Genomic DNA, 21,148 nt, shown 5'->3' with positions numbered 1-21,148 from the left:
TGCACCGTTAGTCAAAATAAGTTGTTACTGTTCAGACTCTTGCCAAGAATGCTTTAAAAGCTTGTACTATGTGTTTCAAGTAAATCTGAACTGAATCTTCATCCATTCCACCTCACTTCCTTTCTGGAGCAAAGATCTTAAAATCTTTCCTTTTATTGTGCAACCTTCAAGTCCTGCACAAGATTTTCTGCCAGACTACTGCTACTTTCCACTACAACATAAATATTACACAACGCTCTTGTGCTGAGCACTGAGTCACACACACGATGCACTTTATGTAATGCTGTGTGTCTCTATCGCCTAAGTTCATTTCCCACACATGAAAAAAATCTGAAGTCAGTCACAGTTTCTCAGAAGTCCTAGAGAACTTTTTTACATCAAACACACGCAGAATCCATAACCTTCAAGTCATCCATTGTACCAGTATTACGCACGAGCAATCCACAATATTACTTCTTTTATGAGACAAGAAGCCAACACTATTAAGCACTAAAAAGTCTTTCCAACCACTTTTATTTTTCAGCCAATGGTTAGAGAATGCCAGCACAATTCCAGCCATAAAGCAAGAAATCCCATCTCCAACAAGCAGGTAGTAGAAGCACCACGGTAGACAATGAAAAGCTTTACAATAAAATTCAAAAACCAACTGTGCACTCAGAAGTGTAAAGCAGAACAAAGCAGCTCATAAAACCCAGCACCTGAGATGGGCAGCCTGAGAAGTTTTTTTCTGCACCTGGACCAAGAGGCTTAGGCAGCAGCTACTCCACACAGGTCTCCCCTTCTTAGTCCAAGCAGGTGAGACAGAAAAACCTACTTCCAAGAGTGCAGGATCTGGGATAAGCACCCAGAAGGCCCAGTGAACACACGGAGCAGCTGCAACAAAGGCAGGCAGCCACCTCTCACATCCCTAATGCGATTATGGGATGGTTTAGCAACATGTCATTTACAGATGGAGGCCGTTTGCAAAATGCCCTTCTGCTCAGTGCAGTGCCTGGCAAGCAAACGTATTCCTCTCCAGAGGAGGACTGACCAGCAACAAAAACAGCACTGTTTTCGGAAAAGCTAAAAAAAAAATTGGTAAAAAAACCCCAAACATGCTAGATAACAAAAAGCCTCGAATATCCTAGTTTGCAGTGCATAATAGAAACACATATTAAAAATTCATTTGCTATATACACAATTTCAGTCACATTTGGATTTAATTCAGTGTATTCTACAAAGAACTTCCACCAAAAGCATCAGACAACATTTTTGTGTACCTTAAAATATAAAATTCCCTCAGCAGCAAAAATGGTTTTAACCTTTTACTTCCTGGGAACAACAAAACATCCATTACAAATCCACACGACTAAAAAAACACTGAAGAGATCTAAAAACCTGCTACCTTCTTGAAAATTAAATAGCAGTTGGGCACAAAATAAATTAAAAACATCTATAAAATACTCTAGAACTCATTGGTCTGGTCAAAAACTCGCACAGCATTTGGGAATGCTCAGAATCCTTGTCTCTTCAGAATTTGTGCATGTTACTTAACACTGAACAGATGTACCGATTTATTTAATAATTTCCCTATTCACAAAGTTTATTTGTTCCTCACAACCAAATCACCAGGACTGAGTCGTGCCTCTCCAGAGGCCTCCTATAAAAGAAGGAAGAAGCTGCACTTGAGACTTTGATCGCACAGAAGTTTGGAATGGTTTGACTCTGTCTGCGCTTCAAAGAGGATTATAACATGGTCAAAAATTCCTTGACCTGCAAAAAGAAACAAATATTGTCAATCACACTAAGTGTTTATCAACAGAAATAGACAGCAACCATATTTACCTCTCCTCTGCTTTATGCTTTACTACAACCTAAAGAAACAGGGGAAAAAGAAGCTCTGGCTCAGCCGTGCCGTTACCTGTCCATCAATAAAGTTTCCAGACACGGTAGCTGTAATTGAGCAGATGCAGGGAGAGACACGATGGAATGATGCTCACCCCTCCTGTGCTCCTGAACTACAGCCCTCTGTCACAAAGGAACTGCATTACAAGCAGGTGTCACCCAAGCAGGAGGAGGAAAATGGCCACCTCAAAAGAGCTGTCATTTGGAAACCACCGAGTCACGCCCACTGCCTGAACAGCAGCCAGATTTAATGCCAGTGAACAACGCAGTGCATCTAATCAGGACGCCCCTTGGAATCTGAGGCTGACAAAGAAATAATAAAGCAATACCTACCAAAACCACAGTGCTCAGAGAAATCCAATACTGGAGATCAATGCTAGGCTCACAACTCCTGCCTTTAAGTTTCAGGAACATCCCTAGGAACTCAGGAACATCCTAGGAACAGCCTGAACTGGGACCATTTTCCTCTGTCCACTCAAGCCAGGCTACTCCATGGAAAGGAGCTGACCATTTACTGGAGGACATGGTGCTCTTCTTTTGGCAAAGAGTCTCCTACACAGAGCCCATCTGTAAACGTTTTGTCCAAATTCTTGATGTGAAATGGAAACATATCTTGGATCACACTCTCCAGCTGTGACCCTTCCCTTCCCAGGTCAGGGCTCAAGGAGGTGGGGGAAAAAAGAAGAGGTCAAATCCCTTCCTGTAGAGAGGGGAACACGTAACTGTGCCAAGACCAACTTGAAAGGCACCACGAGAAAGCCACCCTCCACTTCAGAGAGTAGCACCAGTAATCCTGCGTGGAGAACCCTGTCAAGATTTACACACCCGGCACAGTTTCAGGATGAGCATCACAACAGAGGTGAGAAGGAAGGACACATGGTCTGGGTCCCCACAAAGCCCAATGCACCCAGCCTCATCAAGTGTACCTCTTCCCTGGCTCCATTTAGGAAATGCCAAAAAATAGGGCCAACACAGGGCATAGGCTGTTCCCAGACAACCTGACAGCTACCCCGGAGTAAACTCCTCCAACACCCATACTAAGTTCCCCAAGCCTGGCCTTATGTCATCTTGTGCAGACGGGAAGCACGCTCCCTTCCACAGCTGCCATGTCCGGTCACTCCATCGATTAACAAGCTCGAGCAGGAAGACTGGTTTTAATCAGGCGAACACTTCCACTCTTGGGTGGATCAATGGAGATCAAAGGACAAAGCTGCTTTTCTTGTGAGGGAACAGTTTATTTCTGAAGAATGGAAAAACATGTGCAAGCCATTGCTGAGGTCTGTAAGTCATTGCAGCTACTCAGATCAAAGAGAAGCTGTCCTCACTTGAATCCCATTGGGATTCAAGTACTGAACACCTGAGCAGTTAAATGGTAAAGGTTTGGCCTAGCTTTAAAATATGTGTTGCAGTAGGCTATAAAACTGTTCATTAACTGAATGGAACTCTGTGATTTACATATTTTAGAAGGATGATTAGACAGTGAAGTGTATTTCTACAGCAACCTGAATCATCAGTTAGTTCTGCTTGTGAAATTTTACCTTTTCGATCATGTGATCATATCTGTCCTTTTTGCCTTTGAAGTCTTCGTTAACATCGAGCGTTAAAATTGGAATTTCCTGTAGATAGTCAAAGTCTGTTCTGTATTGGGAGAGGAACAAAGCAAATATTAGTAGCTGGAAGTAAAGCAGAGAGCATTCAAATCCCTGTCAGCATTTTCATTGTTAAGAATCCCACAGAAAAAACTGCATCTATAAATTAGAGCCAGGAATGATGAATTTACAGCGTGGCTCCTGGGATACATCAGTCATTCCTGGACACTCTGCTCCCCCAGCACCTAACTGAATAACAGAAGACCGTATTAAAGAGAGCTCAGCTGAAGCCTCTGCTGCTCAGAGCTCTGCAGGCTGCATGTCCAAGGAAAAATGAGCATGCTGGAAAGACACTACTACTAAGGAAACACTGATAGAAATGGGCCGGCAGTTTAGATTTACATAAGAAAAGCTGAAATTTCACTGGTGGAAAAAGCACTGTGGAACATCCTCACAAAGACTTATCCATCCTCAAGGAACCATTCGACAAACCCTACCGCAGTGTCCTGTGCTGGAGCCAACTTTCATGTTTGTAGTGAAGCTTCTCCAGATATTCAATGGGGATTTCTTGTTCTTCATCTCTTCCACGCAAGTAAATCCTATTCAAGCATTTCTAAAGGCAAAAGATATTAAATAAAAATAAATAAATTGGTGTATTGCATGCCAAGAGCACAGAAGTATCCATTTGATGTTACAGACGAGCATTTCAAAATCTCACTATATGTTTCTGTCTCTTAGGAACTGTTTTGCAATGTTTAAATCATTTGTTCCCGTTCTGAGCACACCTAAAATCTCAACAACACGCCAAAATTGCTTAAGTGTTGCACTTTGTAATTAAAATATACGTGCTTTTCTTCAATAGAAAAACAAAAAGCCCTCAGAGTTACTCCAGCATGTTACAGTCCACAGTTTTTTACAACCATAACAAAACTGAGGACATAGAAGCTGGAAGCAAGGAAATACGGAAGTGATCTGTAAGTTCACTAGAACTCTTTTAAACTCTCGTTTTTCTCTTGTTCAAGCAAGTTTCATACTCAAAAGAGATATTATTCTGTTCTCTCATTTTAACCAAGTATTAGATGGCCCAAGATCAAAGCACGGCCATAAGGCCTCACATACGGGGCGGCTTAGCCCCATCGCCGCAGGTGTAGGGGCTTCACAGACCACGCCCACATCAGCTCCAACATTGCTGTAAACTGTTGCATCTATGCCCGGTACAGCTGTATGTATTCCCTGCACATATTCCCTATGTAACAGCTACTCCTAGAGCTACTCTGTACTTTCCTGGAGTTGCTTGCTTTATTCCAGCAGTATTTTCTGGTTTACTGTTCTCATGCATTCCATTTATAAAACTAGCAAATCATTACCATCACGGTTGACTTTAATACACGCAGTCCACATTTGCAAGAACATTTTTTTTAAGTACTTCCAGACGCAGTCACAGCTCAAGTATTGCAGCCTTCAGGGGAACAGGGCAGCCTGAGCTGAACCCTAACCACGAGGGGCAAGGCCCAGAACACAGACTTGTTCTCTGTGCGGTCACATTCATACGCCTCACCTCAGGGGCAGCTCGGAGGTAAATGATCCCATCCAGCGCCAGCCTCGAGCCAAACTGTTTATTCATCCAGTCATGCCAGTCCTGGTAAATTCTCCACTCGGTCTCGTTCATGCAATCAGACTCGTATAAATTAGCAGCAAAGATGTATCTGTGGACATTAAAGTGATGGAAACAAAAATTCTCTTGGACACAGGAATCACTTGGTTTGCCTTAAGTACAGCAACTAGAGAAGAAGCTGAGTGGTAACACTGCAGCGTCTCTGAAAAACTCTCGGAGTGAAACTAAACACAGCCAGTATTCTCCTCCTGGAGCTGTGTGCGTGAAGACCACCAACATTTGCAGCTCAGGTATGCAGGAATAACCCACAGGACACAACTGGCTCATACACTGGGTCATTTATTTACAATAAATTAAAACACATTATTATTTGCAATATATTCCAACACCTAAGGATTACAGGGTGGGATTCAGTTGTCAAGTCTCACCTTTTGAATCCAGAAACACAGGATGAGGCATTTATTTTTGCATTTTTTTTGTTGGCCATAAACTAAAACACAAGAAGTCCCACCTGAACATGAGGAAGAGCTTCTTTCCATGAGGGTGGCAGAGCACTGGAACAGCTGCCCAGGGAGGTCATGGAGTCTCCCCCTCTGGAGACATTCCAAACCCACCTGGATGCATTCCTGCGTCACCTGCTCTGGGTGACCCTGCCTTGGCTGGGGGCTTGGACTGGGTGATCTCCAGAGCTCCCCTCCAACCCCAGCTATTCTGGAATTCTGTGATTTGACTTGGCAGAACTTTCACCTGCACCTTGAGGACTCCAGCCCCACACACCTGTCACTGTAGATGGAGCGCTCGAAGAAGACCGCAGGATTCTGCGCATCCCGGAGTTTGCCATCCAGGGAGTTGAGCTGAGCCCGGATCCTGCTGAGGCACGCGTACGTCTGGAAGGTGAAAGCCCACCTCTCCGGCTTCTCATACATCATCCGCAGCACATTCCCACCACTCTTCTGTGATGTGGTCAGCTCCTGGAGTCACAGGGAAAAAAACAGAGCACTCTCTAACTCCCAAAAAATGCAGCTGAGGAGAAGTCAGCAGCAACACGTCCCCGTTACATTTTACACTGAGTGAACCAAAATACATCGTGCTTTTTGCCAGGTCTAGAAAACATCTCCAGTCCCCCAAAAGCCACTTGCACAGGAAGTAGCAGCTGGACTGCCAATGGAATTACAGGTAGCTGGGAAAAAACCCCACCACTATAACCAAGTTAGCAGCAGTTCTCAACTTCCTTAGACATTTCAGAGCACGCTTTCCATGGCACAGGAACAAGCGTCCGTGCTCACCTGGTTAGTTCACAGTGGCTACAAGTAACTCTTGTAACTCTTTACCACTTTTAGAAATTACATCCGATGATGAATAACATGTACTCCATAATAACCCAACAAACTGGAAAGGAGGAACTCAGACATTGTGAGAGCAATCAGCAAAAGTGTTCCTATCACACAGAGCCTGAAAAACACCCAGTCTGTTGGATACACTGGTATTCTGAAATTAGAGGAACACCGGACTTTTTTTTCTCTTTTACCTCACAGTCGTCTCCAGAGCCTTGCTGGACATTGCACCATCTAGCTACAGGTTCAGGAACCACTTCCCACTCCTCATTGGCTTGTTTCAGAATATTCACAAAGGTGGATTTCCCTGCAGCTGTAGGAAAAGCATTCAGGAACCACGTCAGTGAGAAACCACCCACAGTGGTGTTATTTAACTAGTGTTCAACTCTGCCTTCCATCCCCGTAAGTCAGTCTCCCACACCCGTCATGTTCCACATCAATTAATGGAGCAACAGGGTTTTTCTTTATCTGAATTTAAGGAGGTTTGACAACGCTCCCAGGCACCTGGTGATATTTTGAGGTGTGCTGTGCAGGGCCAGGAGTGGGATTCAGAGATCCTCGTGGATCCCTCCCAACTCGGGAGATTCCGTGATTCCGGGTGTTTTACACCACAATCAGGAAAGACGTGGGAAAAAGCTTAAGCAGGACTTCAACACCAAACAGGTGAATCAGTCAAAAACTGTAATAGAAAGCGTTTCTTTTTTGCCCTCTCAAATCTCATCATTTTTACGGCGTCAAGGTAAAGTCTCTGACATTATGAATTAGCTTGTTTGTGCCTCCAGACCTGACTAAAAGCCTTTCACCGGGGGAAACGGCCAGGAAAATCTTGTGGAAGCACCCCTGTTGCCCCGCTCTGCCGTGGTGGGAAGAGCCCTCATACAAGGAACGGGGGGGGAGGGAGGATGGAGGGGGATGAGAGGGGTAGAGGGAGAAAAGGGGGAAAGGAGGAGATGAAGGGGAAGGAAGGGAGAAGGTAAGGAAGAAGGGAAGGAAAGAAAAGAAGAAAGGAAGGAGAAAGGCAGGCAGGCAGTGCAGTCTGCGGAGCTGTGCCTCCCCGAGACACGGCCGAAAGCACCGAGCGCCGCGGGAGCCGCCTCTCCCTCCAGCCCTCGCCAATTCTCCCCTTCCTTCCCCGTCCCTTGCCCCGCGTAGGTGAGAGGCGCCGACTCACCGATGTTGCCCTCCACGGCGACCTTCTTGAGGCGGCCGTCGGGCCTGCTGCGCTTGGGCGGGGTGGCCATGGCGGCCTGAGGGGGCGCGAGGGCGCCTGAGGGGGCGGGGGCGCGAGCCTCGCCTGAGGGGGCGCGAGCCCAGCCCCGCGCGCGCAGCCTTCAAATTTGGCGCGCGACAGCGGCGGGGCCACCGGAGCGGCCGCTGACGTCACCGGCTCGCGCCGCTGCCGATCCCGCCGCAGGCAAGAGCAGCCGCAGGCGGAGCGCATCGATGGCGGTCAGAGCCGTGGCACGAGCCGCTCCCGCGCTCAGGGTGCCCCCGGTGCCGCCCCGCAGGACAAAGGGACCGGGAAAGGAGACAGAGGCACCCCTCGGCCACCGATTGCCTTAAAAACGCCTCCAGGAATGTCACGCGAGCTGGGTTTAAAGGAGATCGGCGGCGCTCGAATTTAGGGGGCTGTTACTGAAAATATTTAGGAAGAACTACTTAACTTCAGGAAGGAATTCTTGACTTTAGGCTGGAATTCTTTACTTCAGGAAGGAATCCTTCCCTGTGAGGGTGGGGAGGCCCCGGCACAGGCTGCCCAGAGCAGCTGTGGCTGCCCCCGGATTCCTGGAGATGTCCAAGGCCGGGTTGGATGGGCCTCGGAGCAGCCTGGGATAGTGGAAGGTGTCCCTGCCCATGGCAGGGGCTGGAATGCGATGGGCTTTGAGGTGCCTTCCAAACCAAACCGTGGTGGGATTCTCTGAAACTCTGAAACCTGTCAGACACCAAACCCGAGAACCAAGTAACACAGGGAAAATCCTGAGCCATAGGAGATGGGCATGAGCAGCGGGGCACACGTGACCCCAGATTTGTGTGTAAAGTGGAAGTAAAAGCCAGATTTTAAACCACCTTTTCCCAAACTGCCCTCCAGCCACATGCGTGAGGGACTTACCACGGGGCAGGGCACTTCAGAACCCCATCGTGGATGGGAGGGCAGGAAATCTGCAGTGCTCCAGCTGTTGGGGTCACAGGAGGCTTTTGGAAGAAAGAAAAGCCAAAAAGAGGCACCTGTGCTGCTGGGCAGGGCCAAAAGCAGAGTCTGCACCTGGCCCAACAACATCCTTGGGTGTGTCGTGGTGAGATGTTTACAATATACGGGAGCGGGAGGGGGGGGGAATCTATTTACAAGCAGGAGATCATTGAGGAGCAAGTCCAAGAAGGAAATAAAGACAGTCATGGTCAAACATAGCTATTTATTTTCTCTTATAAACAGCCTTCAGTTTCTTATTGAAAAAAAAACCCCTAGGATTTAAATATTCTGCCCCATCACATACAACCATCTGTATACATTATTTACAACTCTCAAATAAACACGGTGCGGATTTTCAGACATTCAACTTACTCTTTTTTAATCAAAAGCTGTTTTCATTTAAAACTGAAATCTCCGTCAGTGACTACAAACTGAAGCGGCATTGGCACAGTTAGCTCACAGTAAGGGTTCTCTCCTTGCATTTTATGCTTTACCCTGCGTTTTCTCCCACGTATTTCAGGATTCTAAAGGAGGAAAGGTTAGTGTCGCTTTCGGATTTTTTTTTTTCTTTTTGCCTTCAAGAATGGCCTTTTACTGAAACCTTGTTCATTTTTACTGAAACCTCGCTCATTTTTATTGCATCCTTCTCTCTCTCCCAGGGCACATCAAGGGATGTGCCTCTACACCACACAACCACAGCATTCCTAAGCAGTCAAACAGCCATGAAAAATAAGTGTTCCCTCCACGACATGGCTCGGAAAAATGTCCCCAAGTTGCAAACGTACAAAAATAATGAGTATAGTTTAGTGGCTATAAAAAATTAATCTCCCCTAAAAATACAATATTCTATGAACAATTTGGGGAATTGGTTCTTCCAACAAAATAAGGTAATTGGATCTTTTCCTAGGCTGCAAACTGAACCTGGCAAGAGGAAACCATAGGGAAAGCAGGGAAATAAGAAGGTTTAACACTGAAAATCACTAATGTTAGTCTCATGTTAAAAGAGAAGATACCCAGGAAAAGACAACGGGCATCCATAAAACTGCCAGTGGTTTTAGGAGTGAGGGATGGAAAAAGAGACAACTGCTACCAGCAGTGAAGGAAACTTCACTGAGATTGGGCGCAAAAGGGAATATTTTGGTGGAGAAAAAAGCTAGGAATCTCTGTTCGTGCTGCAGCTCCTTAAATAATCCAACTAAAAGGGGGGCTATGTACAGTAACAGCACTCTGGCAGGCAGGAAAGGAGGACAGGGCAGCAAGGAAAAACACAACTATCCAAAAAGGATGCGTTTATAGTAAAATTGTGTCTGGTGACCCGGGAGAAAGGAAGAGGGGCAAGAAATAGAAAGGAACAATCTGAAAGGTAAGTCGAGTCCATAGCAGCAAATAGGTGTCCTTACCTGTTAACTGACGGTCAGGGACACTAGGAGAGGGGTCAGTTCCTAAGGACTGGGTAAAGACAGTGCTCCTCTCTATCTCCAAGGAAAAGCAGAAGTTCAAAGCTCTACATTGCATAGTAAGCAGGAAAAGAAACTGGATACTTGCAGATGGGCTGCCTGCCCCTCGAAACCTGTTTTCGCCCCTCAGCCACCTGCCCAGCAGAATGCGGTGGTTTTGTTCCCTCTTTGCACGAGTAACTTGTATCCCTGACTTGAACTTGAACAACACAGCCCGTATCCATCCACCTGAGCACTGTCAGCACTGCCAGCCATGGCTGAGCTCCACGGACTCGGCCCTTTGCCCCCTCGCAGCTCGAGGGAGGTGCCCTCCCCAAGTCGCCACCCAAATCCCTGACAAGATCCACTATGCTGGTAGCAAGAGACCGCCACGAACCATAGGGATTTGGGATCCTATCAGACTGGAAGGCCCGAGGCAGCACTGGAAGCACAGCCCGGTGTAACCCCGCTGGCACTTTCTGCTCCCGATGACCAAAGCCGGAAGGTTTTGTCTCCGAGCGCTTGTCACCCCTCAAAGTCCGTAGTGGGAGACTGGAGCAGTGCAGAGTTTGTTTCTCTGGGGTTTTTTTTGGAGGGGCAGGGGGTGTTCCCCCCTTTTCCTCTCATAAATGCACTATTTTATAAACACATTCACTCAATCCAGATTCCATTGAGTGGCATTTCCATGTGCCCTTACTCCGAGAGTGTAAACACGCATCAACTTCTGGTCCCACAGCTTTCAGAAGCAAAACAATGAAAAGCTGCAAAAAGAAACAGCACGGGGATCCTAAATCCCCACCACTGCAAACACCTCCTCGATGTTAGTTTCAAGTGTTGTGTAATTAAACAATGTGTTCATACAGCTGTCAGGCAAATCATGATCTCCAAGCTTTTATTACGTGCCTAGAAACTATTCGGTCAAAGACTTCCTACTGCCAGATATTGAATAAAAAAAATGCACTATCCACCTAGGACTCATTTTTATGCTCAGTACATTCCAATTCTGACTGGCTGAACTGCAGCAGATGCCTCTGGATTTCCAGAATTGGCTGTTAAAAAGAAAAAAACTGCAACAACAAGAACTAAGCCCTCCTAGGGCAGAAGTGTGCCAGGAATGCAAACCACTGCACTGCTATCTTCAAGCAAATCCTCACTTCTACACATTGATCCTTTTTGCTTCTTGCTGGTACATGACACTAAACCAAGCAGTCACCTTGAAATTTAACGGGAGACATCACCTGTTCAGCACCTCGGAGCTCCTGCCTTGCTCGCTCTGTGTCTAAACCGTGCAGTTGGAATTTGGGAGATTGGTCGCTTTTGCACTGTTGGGTGGACGGGGGCACAGGAAAAGCCAGAAGATCAGGATGCCTCACCCAAACCCAGCAGCTCCCAAGCGAGTCATTTCTGTGCTCAGCTGTTACCTGCTGGCTGTGTCAATGGCCACTCACCTCCTTTGCAGGCTCCTGCCCACCATTTCCAACTTTACTCAGCATTTTTGGCCGAGCCAAGGCGCACAAAACAGCAGCTCATCTTCTCTCTCTGTCATGTGCTCACCTTGGCTTCACCTGTTCCTGCTGCTTTTCCCAACAGCTGGAGTTCCCTGGCAGTGGGCAGTGATTTTAAACAGGGGAGAACACCACGGTAACAATGGAACTCCAAAGCAGCCCATGAAATTATCTTCCCTCCAAGACACATTTCCTCAAACAGCAAACACTGGCCACCAGAGCTCGTCCTCAGAGCCAGGCTTTGCATTCCTCACTTAAAAAACACCTGTCCACTAGTTATTTTTCAAGCCAGGTTTTCCTTATTATTTTTACTACTATCCCAGTGCAATTTTTTATAGGGAATATTTTCCCTAACTGTATTTGTGCAAACTAACTGTTCATTTGGCAACTGCTAGGGGAACTTAACAAGCTGGCTGACCCAACCAAATGCTTTCCTGCTAAGAAAATAAAAGCAACTATGCAAAGTCCCACGGCAGCAGACATGGAACTGCTTGCTAAGCACAAGGCCTGTGTAATTTTGACACCACCTTTGCTGTTTCGCTTTAGCGACAAGAACTTCGCTTTTCTTTGTAAGAAATAATCTAGTTTTGAAAAATTCTATATTCATCTCTAAAAAAATAAGACAAATATCTGTATTAAAAGCTGGAGATCATTGATTTCAGCAAGTTATGGCTTTTTTTTTTTTTTTTTTTTGTAAGCATAGATACATATTTTTAAAACAAGTATCAGTAAGTGTCTGGGTGTTAGTACATATTTTCTGTTTCCAGCAATGTTCAGTATTGTATGTGCTTTGCACCTCAGAAGTGAGTCTGCCAAGGCACTTAGAGAATGTAAGCAAGTCTTGCAGGGACTTCATGAGAATGGGCTACCACTGACACAACACAAGAACCCATCCACCAGCAGAGTCAATCCCCCAACCAAGCATGTTTCCTTTATAAACACTCAGCACCTGCTAGAAATTCCACAATGAGTAACAACAATAAAATAATAATAAAAAAAAGCTATTTACCACATGTCACTAACAGAGAAAAGACTTCCCCTAATAAAAGCACAGAAAGTAGATCTCAGCTGTCACTGGTAACAGCACAGGGGGGTTGTTTTGTTTTTTTTTTTTTTAAAAAAAAAACCAACAAATTAACAAAAAACAAATACCACACGCTCGCTTAAAGAAACAAGTGACTTCAAGAAGTCCTCTTCCTTTTATCTGTCCTTCGAGGTGAGTTTTTCAATCAGTTCTTGAAGTGGTGCAAGTTCTCTTCTATCAATAAGGTTGAATTCCTGTAACGGGGACGAGGAGAAAGAGACACATACAGAGGTTTGTACGTACAGCTCAGGTGAGAAGCCTTATTTGGCCAGAATTCATTTGGCAGTCAGCTCTCCAAGGCCAGCCTCAGCCACTACAGCCTCCCCTGCCCGTCTGCCACTCGCTGAACAGCGGTGTTCCACTGCTGGAAGCTTTCTCCCCCCACTTGAAGGAAGGGAACTCAAGAAGATGCTGGTTTTTTCCCACAAGGGAAGGGGGGCAATGCAGCTTTGAAGCAAGCACACTGTTTGCAATGTCCTTACCTGAACAAAAAATATAAAGTGCTTGAAAGAAGTGTTAAGGTGTGCCTCTTCCTGCAGCTGGATCACCGGGTCAAAGTGCTGGTGGTAGATGTGAGCATAAACTCTGAAGAGACGCTTGAGAATTGTCTTGGCCACTGACATGAAATTCTTTGGGAATGGTACGCCTGGAAAGAAGAAAACAGATGGCTTATTCTTCAACTCCCAGACCACGTTTGTCTGTTTTGAAAGCCACTACAACCCAGGACAGGTGAAATCAGTTTCAACAGCAGACCTTTGTCACTGCACAGGTCATATTAACATCGGCTGGGAAACAGCAACCGGCTCCCGGGAGCAATGAACTCTCTAGCTGTCACTTGCCCAGGCTAAAAGAAGATATGTATCAACCATCTAAAAAGAGGAAACCTGTCTAGCTTCTCCTCACCTACCAGTCTCCCCAGTCAGCTTAGCTCTTCTGCAGCCTTTCCAAGTGCTCAAGTCCTGTCTGAAGGCCAGAGGGCCAGGCTCTGGATGCTCTGAGGCCAGTCAAGACCCCACCAATGGTTTCAGGTCCCACCAATAATGTTTTCATGTTCCTGCTTCAGCCTGCCCTGCACACATGTACAGCCCATGTCCTCCTCTGGCTGCTGCAGCACACGGGAAATTCATACTCAGCTGGTTAGTTTGTGGTCTCTAAGTCTCTCTCTGAAGGCACGGTTTCTCTGAAGAAGCTTAATGAAAATGTATCAAAAACTTCAGAAACTATTCACAAAATTAGAGCAACTAAGAGATCTCCCCTGTTATCTTCTCCAAACTGTTGGATGGTCATTATTTCCCTCCTGCTTTTCTGAAAGAAACCTCTTTAAAACATCTATTTTTCATCTTCACTTGAAAAGAAACAAGCAAAAAAAAAAAATCATTAACTTAAGATCAAAGCTGCAATTCAGCTTCTTTGGAGATAAGGCCTGAAAGTTCCTCATGACACCTAAACATCTCTTCTGGGACAAAAAGCTGCCAGTTACTGGTTATAAGGGTCTGAGACTGTCTGCTTCATTTCTGAAGAAACAACTAACTGTTCAAAATGAATAAAACACCAGACTCGACGAACAGAGTCAGTTATTAGATAGAAATGGTACTTCCTGCATCCAGAATCGTGACAGGTGTTTATTAGGAGTGGTTCAGAGTTCATGTATTACAACATATCTTTAAAGATAAATGTGTTTAGAGAGATAATGTAGCTTTCTGAACCTGCCCTACACATCCGCCACTAAGGAGACCTTTTATGCTCAAGGACTGGCGTGTTCCTGTACAAGTGGAACCCGAGTGCACTGTTCAGCTGCAGTTACTCACTTACCTATTTTAGAAGGAAATAGCGTTTCGTCATCCAGCTGGTCCTGGACCCAGGTCATCAGGTAATCGATGTACTTTGGTGCAGAGCACTTGATGGGTTTCTTTATGTTTGTGCCATCTGCCCAGTGGTACTCGTACCTGGGGGGGGACAACGTGGCCTTTAGCACCAGTGAATCACCCCTGAGCGGCCTGGAAGGCTGCTCTTCCTGCTCCCCCTGCTCTCACGCCCGCCCACTGCCCTTCCTCGGAACCAAGGTCCAAGTGCTCCACGTCACCATCGCCCGCTCCTCACCCGGCCTCCCCACTGCAATTCTGCTCCACTGCCTCCTGCAGGCCTTCCCAAACTTCAGCCACGCTGCCACAGCAACTGGAAACACTCGACATCTGCAGCAGCTGCCAGCCACACACATCACACCCTCCAATTTAGGGAATTTCTTCACATTTGAAAATATTCTTACAAAATTTTGCATAGCTGAAAACCGAACTAGGTTAGCTCTCGCCAGAGATCCCAAATTATGGCTGTTCTACAGACACAGGAAGGTTCCTAGGAATGCTATTACAAATCTGGAAACTGATCTGAAGTGTCTTTCAGCTAAAAGAAGAGGTTTGGAGCAATCTGGTCAGGTGCAAGGTGTCCCTGCCCATGGCGGGGGGCTGGAACAAGATGAGCCTTAAGGTCCCTTCCAATCCAGACTGGTCTGGGATTCTGATTCCATGGTTAAGAAAACTGCTAGACTACGTACACAACTACGTACAGAAACAAGTCCTCGTGAAATTCAGAATGGAACAGGTACTTTGCCTGGCTTGGAGAACGCAGCTGACACCAGCCCAGATGGTGGATAATTTTGGAAAGATATTGCTTAAAAACCCCAAACACACCTAACACGGGGGCTCTGACAATACCAGCTCCCAAGCGAACCACAGGGTTTGTGTGTTACAGATCACATACGCGGTTTTATGCAAAGCTTAGCTGCATCTGATAAATCTGTCTTCTCGATTTGTTTAGCAAATTCAGTTTTGTCAGAACAACTACTGGGAGAACATTTGCACCATAAAAAAATTTGATGAGGGATTATGAAGGTGCTGCTCACAACGGGACAAAAAAAATCCTGTTTTATTAACGGCAACAAATCAGAGGGTCTGAAAGCATTTTAAAATTGCATCTAAGGACACATGCAAAAATCCCAGACACACCAAATGGACCATGTGTCTGGATTTACGAAAAATCAGGATTTCTCACCACCCAGTACTGCTCTAATACCAAGATTTAAGTGCTGTTGATGTAGGACAAATATCAACATTTAGCTGAGGTGCCAGGATCAGTCTGGAGCCAGACCAAAACAACAAACTGAATTAGAGAGCAGGAAAAAGCATAAACACTGGACGTCTCAACAAAAGCATAAGGAAGAATCCAAGAAGGCCACAGGGTAGGGGATTCTTATCCAGACATCTAATATTTCTACAATATCTACAAGGAAGATTTTGGTAAGCCCTAATGGAATGCCTGCATACAAAAACTTTAAATCTTCATTTAGGAAGCCCTCATTACTGTTTCAGAAAAAAGAAGAAGGGGGGGAGGAAATAATTTTGATAATAAATTTACTTCCCAGGTTAAAGGAAAAAAATAAACGAACACCAAACAAATATAAACACAGGCCAAAAAAACTAACTTTCCATTCCCCATCCCCTTAAAATAAATTCAAATCCTTCTTCTCTTTCACATCCTTTCTACCCACAACTCTGGCACTCATCTCAGCTAGTCTCAAGTTTTCAAATGACAAATCATCTCAAAAACTGCACCCAGTCAACAGCGTGTAAAAACATGCTCTTACTTTGGGCCAGCAGACATCACGGGGCAGCTCTCCTCTGTGCAGAAGTCCGTGATGGTTCCATAGAGCATATTGATCTGGTTGAAGAAGTCAACAGCTGAAAAGCACGGAAACCACCCATTAGCACTCTGCAGGACAAGATTCCTACAGCCCGGACTGTAAAGCATGGGTTCTGGAACGGCTTTTAGGAAAAAACTTCATTGTTGTTGCTTTTTTAAGATCCATTATAAAGGAGATGCAGAATGCAACCACCAACTTTCTGGAACAGCCTCCAGCAAGAACTATTTAATTGTTCACTGCAGCAAAATCTTCAGTTGGAAAAAGAAAAAGGAAAGAGAAATCCTAGTTATTTCCTTTTCTGAAAGTTTGGTGCATTTTATTACAATCCCAAATTCTACTGGCAAGTGTGGAATAAAAGAAAGATTTTCAGTGTAAACTTTTGAACTAGAGAGAGCAGGTACTCGTTAGGTGACAGTGACTTCCTTCAGGCTTTGTATTCCAAAGGCCCACCTTTCCCAAGAACATTTCATAGAATCCCAGACTGCTTCAGTGGGAAGGGTATTTAAAGCCCATCCGGTTCCAGCCCCTGCCATGGGCAGGGACACCTTCCACTAGCCCAGGTTCCTCCAAGCCCCGTCCAACCTGGCCTTGGACACTTCCAGGGATTCAGGGACAGCCACAGCCTCTCTGGGCAACCTGTGCCAGGGCCTCCCCACCCTCACAGGGAAGAATTTCTTCCAAATACCCCCTCTAGCCCTAGTATTATAGTTGCTTTTTTAGTTAATTACTCCAAGCTCTTTGAAAAAAAGATTCTTTTTCAATAACTAACAGCAGGTTCTGTCACAAGGAACTGCGGTCACTGCAATCAGTTTATAAAATCCACGTTATCTGCAGCTATCTTTCAGAGAATAAACAGCCAAGATTAGACAAACGTCACAGCAGCAAGTCACAGCTACTGCTCAGCAGATGCAGGACACCAGCCCTCGCTGCTCAAGTGCCCACAAGAACTGTTAATTAAGTTTCCATTCCCTGCTCCCAGCAGAAACCACAGCCCACTGTTTGCTTCGAGGCAGGCACGTTCAGAAAACCCACACAGGCTCCAACAAAATGACTGATTATGGCAAATCCCACACTTGGAAGTCTCAAAATTCACAGGCGCATCAAGTCATTCCCTAAGACACCAGTCAGGCTGAGAGCTGAGCAAGAAGTAGCAGGGCAGAGCACGTTTGGTTTTGTGTTCTCAGGTCGAGAAGGGTAAAAGCAATGACTTGAAGTCACACATTTTGTCTCCTCGTGAGACCTCTCAGTGAGCAGAAGGGGCTCACAGCTACCACTGGTGCTTGGTGTGGTGCAGGGAAGCTCAGGGAAGGGAGCACATCATCAGCTCACTCTTTAATTACACAGCTACAATTTCATTATAGCTAACTCAGCACTTAAGTCATTTGGGAAGGGGAAAAACTGCTGCCACGCAGGAAAGCAGAGACACGGGAGTGAAGGAACCACCAAAAGGGAAGGATGCCAGCAATACATGAAGCATCTTTAGTAATGCTTACTCACACAAGCGGGCTGGCTTTTTCTCTAGACAGTTTTGCAAGGCAGTGTGAATTAACTTTTGCAAAGGATGGTGTCAGCAATTCCAGCCTGCCCTGGTAGCAGCGGCAAGTGGAGCAGCAGAGCACTGCGTGGCTGCTTGGGAACAGGAAGGTGGAAGTCAGTGTGATGGTTTCACTTCCCAAACATGTCAAAGAGCAAGAAGAAAAAAGGCAGAACCACAGAAACAAGCAGAGAACATTTAGCTCAAGCATAATTTCTCCTGCAGTGCACCATCAACCCCGTACCACCACTGGAGCACATCAGGGCTGAGAGGCAAAAGATGAGGAAGAACCCAGACAGGGCACAGAGCTTGTGGCAGCCAAAACTGCACGGGCTACGGAGTGCAATCGGAGGATCCATTCTTTGGGAGCATAGGGCAAAATTCATGCAGCAGGGAGAGGAAGGAGGAGGAAACAAGCTCAAGCAATCAGAAAACACTCATTTAGGCATCGTTGGTTGGCCTGAAAGCAGAGAGTTTGGACACACAGCTTTAGAGGAAGTTAAAAGAATGACATCAGAGACTTAGCAGAGCAAAGGCTCAAAACTTGGTAGAACGAAAGGAACTAACTTTAGGAAAACTACAAACCCCGTTAGAATCACGGAATCATTTAGGATGGAAAAAACCTCTCTGAGATCATCAAGTCCAACCTGTGGCTGATCCCCACCTTCTCACCCAGACCAGAGCACTGAGTGCCATGTCCAGTTGTTGCTTGGACATCTCCAGGGATGGGGACTCAAACACCTCCAATGCTTGACAACATTTTCCATGAAGAAATTCTTCCTGATGTCCAAGCTGAACCTTGAGGCTGTTTCCAGTCACCCTGTCCCTGTTCCCTGGGAGCAAGGCCTGACCCCCACCCAGCTGCACCCTCCTGTCAGGGAGCTGTTGAGAGCAAGGTCTCCCGACCCCTCTTCTCTCCAGGAATAGAAGGAGACGCACAGTTGTCCTCCCACAGGTGTCAGCCCACCTTCAAAACCCCCATGACGAAGAAAAGGCCAGCAACTCACTGTTAACTGCAACCCATTCATTTAAGTCTTCCCCTTCTGGAAGCATCACAGCCATCCGGAGATTGCCGCTTCCCAGCGTGGCCTCGGCATGTTTTAGCAGCTCGTACTGGTGAGACCCCTCGGGAATATTCTTCTTTGGTTTGAAGGTTTTGGAAGAGCGACTACCACTGCAAAGGAGAGAGGAAATATTTAGAGACCTTTTGGAACGGGAAGCAAAAAGGAAACAAGCAGACCAGCCCCAGGTAAGGACAAGATCAACATTAAATACTTTACCCCCTCACATTTTCATGTTGCAACAGGGTATTTACCAAAAACTGAGGTGCTAAAGAAACTGGTATTCTGACTTTTTTTAAACCATTTTCTGACCTAATCACTTTCATACCTATAATTTTGTTTGGAAAAATGTGGACTGACGTAGGAAAAAACGTTTAGACATTTGAATTTTAAACCACAGCAGCGAGCTGGATGGCACATGAACCCCTAACATGTCAAAAACATGACGTGTAGAACTAAATATTTGCAGAGAAGTTTCAAAGGAGCCAATATTTGTGAGTATTCTCATATATGAGCTGAGAAAAGACTTTTGTCAGAACAGGCAAACTGAGCTCTGAATTCCAATGCAAGTGGAAAGATGTGAAACCGAGACAGCACAATTTTCATTACAAATATTATCCAGATCTCGTTTCTTTGGCCAATGTTTCACCATCTCTCTAAGGACCAAACAGAATTTTTTTTTTTTGGTGGGGTGCAAGGGTTGTCTCTCTTTAATCTAGGAAGAAATCCTTTACTTTGGAAGACATTCTCCCCCATGAGGGTGGGGAGGCCCTGGTACAGGCTGCCCAGAGAAGCTGTGGCTGCCCCTGGATCCCTGGGACTGTCCAAGGCCAGGCTGGAGGGGGCTTGGAGCAACCTGGGCTAGTGGAAGGTGTCCCTGCCCACGGCAGGGAGTTGGAACCAGATGGGCTTTGAGGTCACTTCTAACACAAATCATCCTGGGATTCTGTGATTCTGTTCTATGGTCCCAGAGCTGCTCTGACTCTCCCGGGCTCCAAAGGAGCAGCAGCATCCTCCCCTTCCTGCAGGCCTCTGCAGTAATCCTGGGTCCCGGGTGTTGTGAAGAAGCGCTTGGCTGGACTTCCAGGGATCCTGGGATGGTACAGCTGTACAGCTGTTTACACTCACATGGACACCCAACCAACACCAGTGCAGCCAGCTGCTAAATCAAACTGGGACCCAGAAGGAGAAGGAGGGAACATCCTGCTCCCGTCTATTCTATTACAGGACACTTCTAATGCTCCCAGTCATCTGCACCTCACCCTAAGCCAGGATACCAGACACAAATCCTGAATAAAATAATTGCCTCCCAGTGGGAGTGAGAAGCTTCTGTGGCTCAGGGAGTTGCCGTCACCTCCCACCCCTCCAGCCACCTGCATCTGGTGCCAGGCCAGGCTCAAACCAGCTCTGAAGAAAGATGAAACTGAAAAAACCCAACAAACAAAACCCCCGAATCTCTTGACTGACTACTTTACTTAAACCCAATTGTTTTCTTTGCAGGAACACAGCCACTTTAGAGGCGCTTTGCTAACACAGGGAGTGAAAATACAACCTAAAACATGTGGAAAGCAGAAGAGACTGGGATCATTATCTTTCCACATGTGTCAGTGTAAGCAGAAGGAACCCAGTACAAGCTAAATGCAACCTGGAAAAAGCTTATGAAATAACTAACCCAAGAAACTGTATTTTAGCACAAAGAGCAAGCCCAACAAAGGGACCAGGGTTTGGAAACAGGGCATGAGGAAAGGAGTGAGAAGGAATTCCCTAAATAAGTAGTTTATTCTGAGAAACTCTGGGTAGCAATTCACCGTACCCACCCCAGCTCATGAGTTTGCCACACAACAAACCAAGTCACTGCAGATCTGCTGAATACCCTGCACAGATCCCCATGGTCAAGGAAGCAGAAAATGCAACAGGTTGGAAAAAGCTTTAGGTAGCATTTAATCCCTGCTCCCCCCTTCACAGAAACAGGGGGTTTCTTCCCATAAGCTGCCAAAAGCTGTAAAAACAGAGTCATCTACTACTCTAAATAAGCCATTCCATCTTTGCCTCCAACACCTTTCTGATCTCTGCTTCTCAAATGCAGCACAGCCACCCTAAGACAGCAGGAAACGGTCTCAACACGAAAGGCAAGCAGGCAGGCATCCAAAAGGAAAAGTAATTAGGATAAATGCAGCCTGGTAGTCGTCGCGTGCTATGGAAATACCCGCAATTTTGGCAA

At 46.0% G+C, this 21,148-nt stretch overlaps 2 protein-coding genes across 2 annotated transcripts in view; both read right to left on the bottom strand.

Annotated features, from left to right (window-relative positions):
• Positions 1-497: 497 nt before the first annotated feature.
• On the bottom strand, positions 498-7,750 carry DCK (deoxycytidine kinase). Its single transcript, XM_042026940.1, has 7 exons — positions 7,594-7,750; positions 6,617-6,735; positions 5,866-6,059; positions 5,032-5,179; positions 3,971-4,086; positions 3,423-3,522; positions 498-1,752 (listed from the first exon to the last, which is right to left on the bottom strand). The coding sequence occupies exons 1-7, from the start codon at positions 7,661-7,663 to the stop codon at positions 1,726-1,728; spliced, it is 774 nt and encodes a 257-aa protein (XP_041882874.1). The 5' UTR covers positions 7,664-7,750; the 3' UTR covers positions 498-1,725.
• Positions 7,751-8,813: 1,063 nt separating this feature from the next.
• Positions 8,814-21,148, bottom strand: part of MOB1B (MOB kinase activator 1B) — a 25,276-nt gene continuing 12,941 nt past the window's right edge. Inside the window, exons 2-6 of the mRNA XM_042026941.1 lie at positions 18,874-19,040; positions 16,276-16,369; positions 14,448-14,581; positions 13,118-13,281; positions 8,814-12,829 (exon numbers count right to left, since the gene is read on the bottom strand). Coding sequence (XP_041882875.1) covers positions 12,752-12,829; positions 13,118-13,281; positions 14,448-14,581; positions 16,276-16,369; positions 18,874-19,040 — 637 coding nt within the window. The 3' untranslated portion in view covers positions 8,814-12,751. The remainder of the gene's footprint in view (positions 12,830-13,117; positions 13,282-14,447; positions 14,582-16,275; positions 16,370-18,873; positions 19,041-21,148) is intronic.

This window comes from Corvus kubaryi, unplaced genomic scaffold (genome assembly GCF_017639235.1).
Source record: "Corvus kubaryi isolate FWS band 111438036 unplaced genomic scaffold, C.kubaryi_AGA036_p1.0 37292, whole genome shotgun sequence".
Taxonomy (NCBI): domain Eukaryota; kingdom Metazoa; phylum Chordata; class Aves; order Passeriformes; family Corvidae; genus Corvus; species Corvus kubaryi.
The sequence above is the reverse complement of the archived record's forward strand: the minus strand, read 5'-3'. Positions and strand labels throughout refer to the sequence as shown.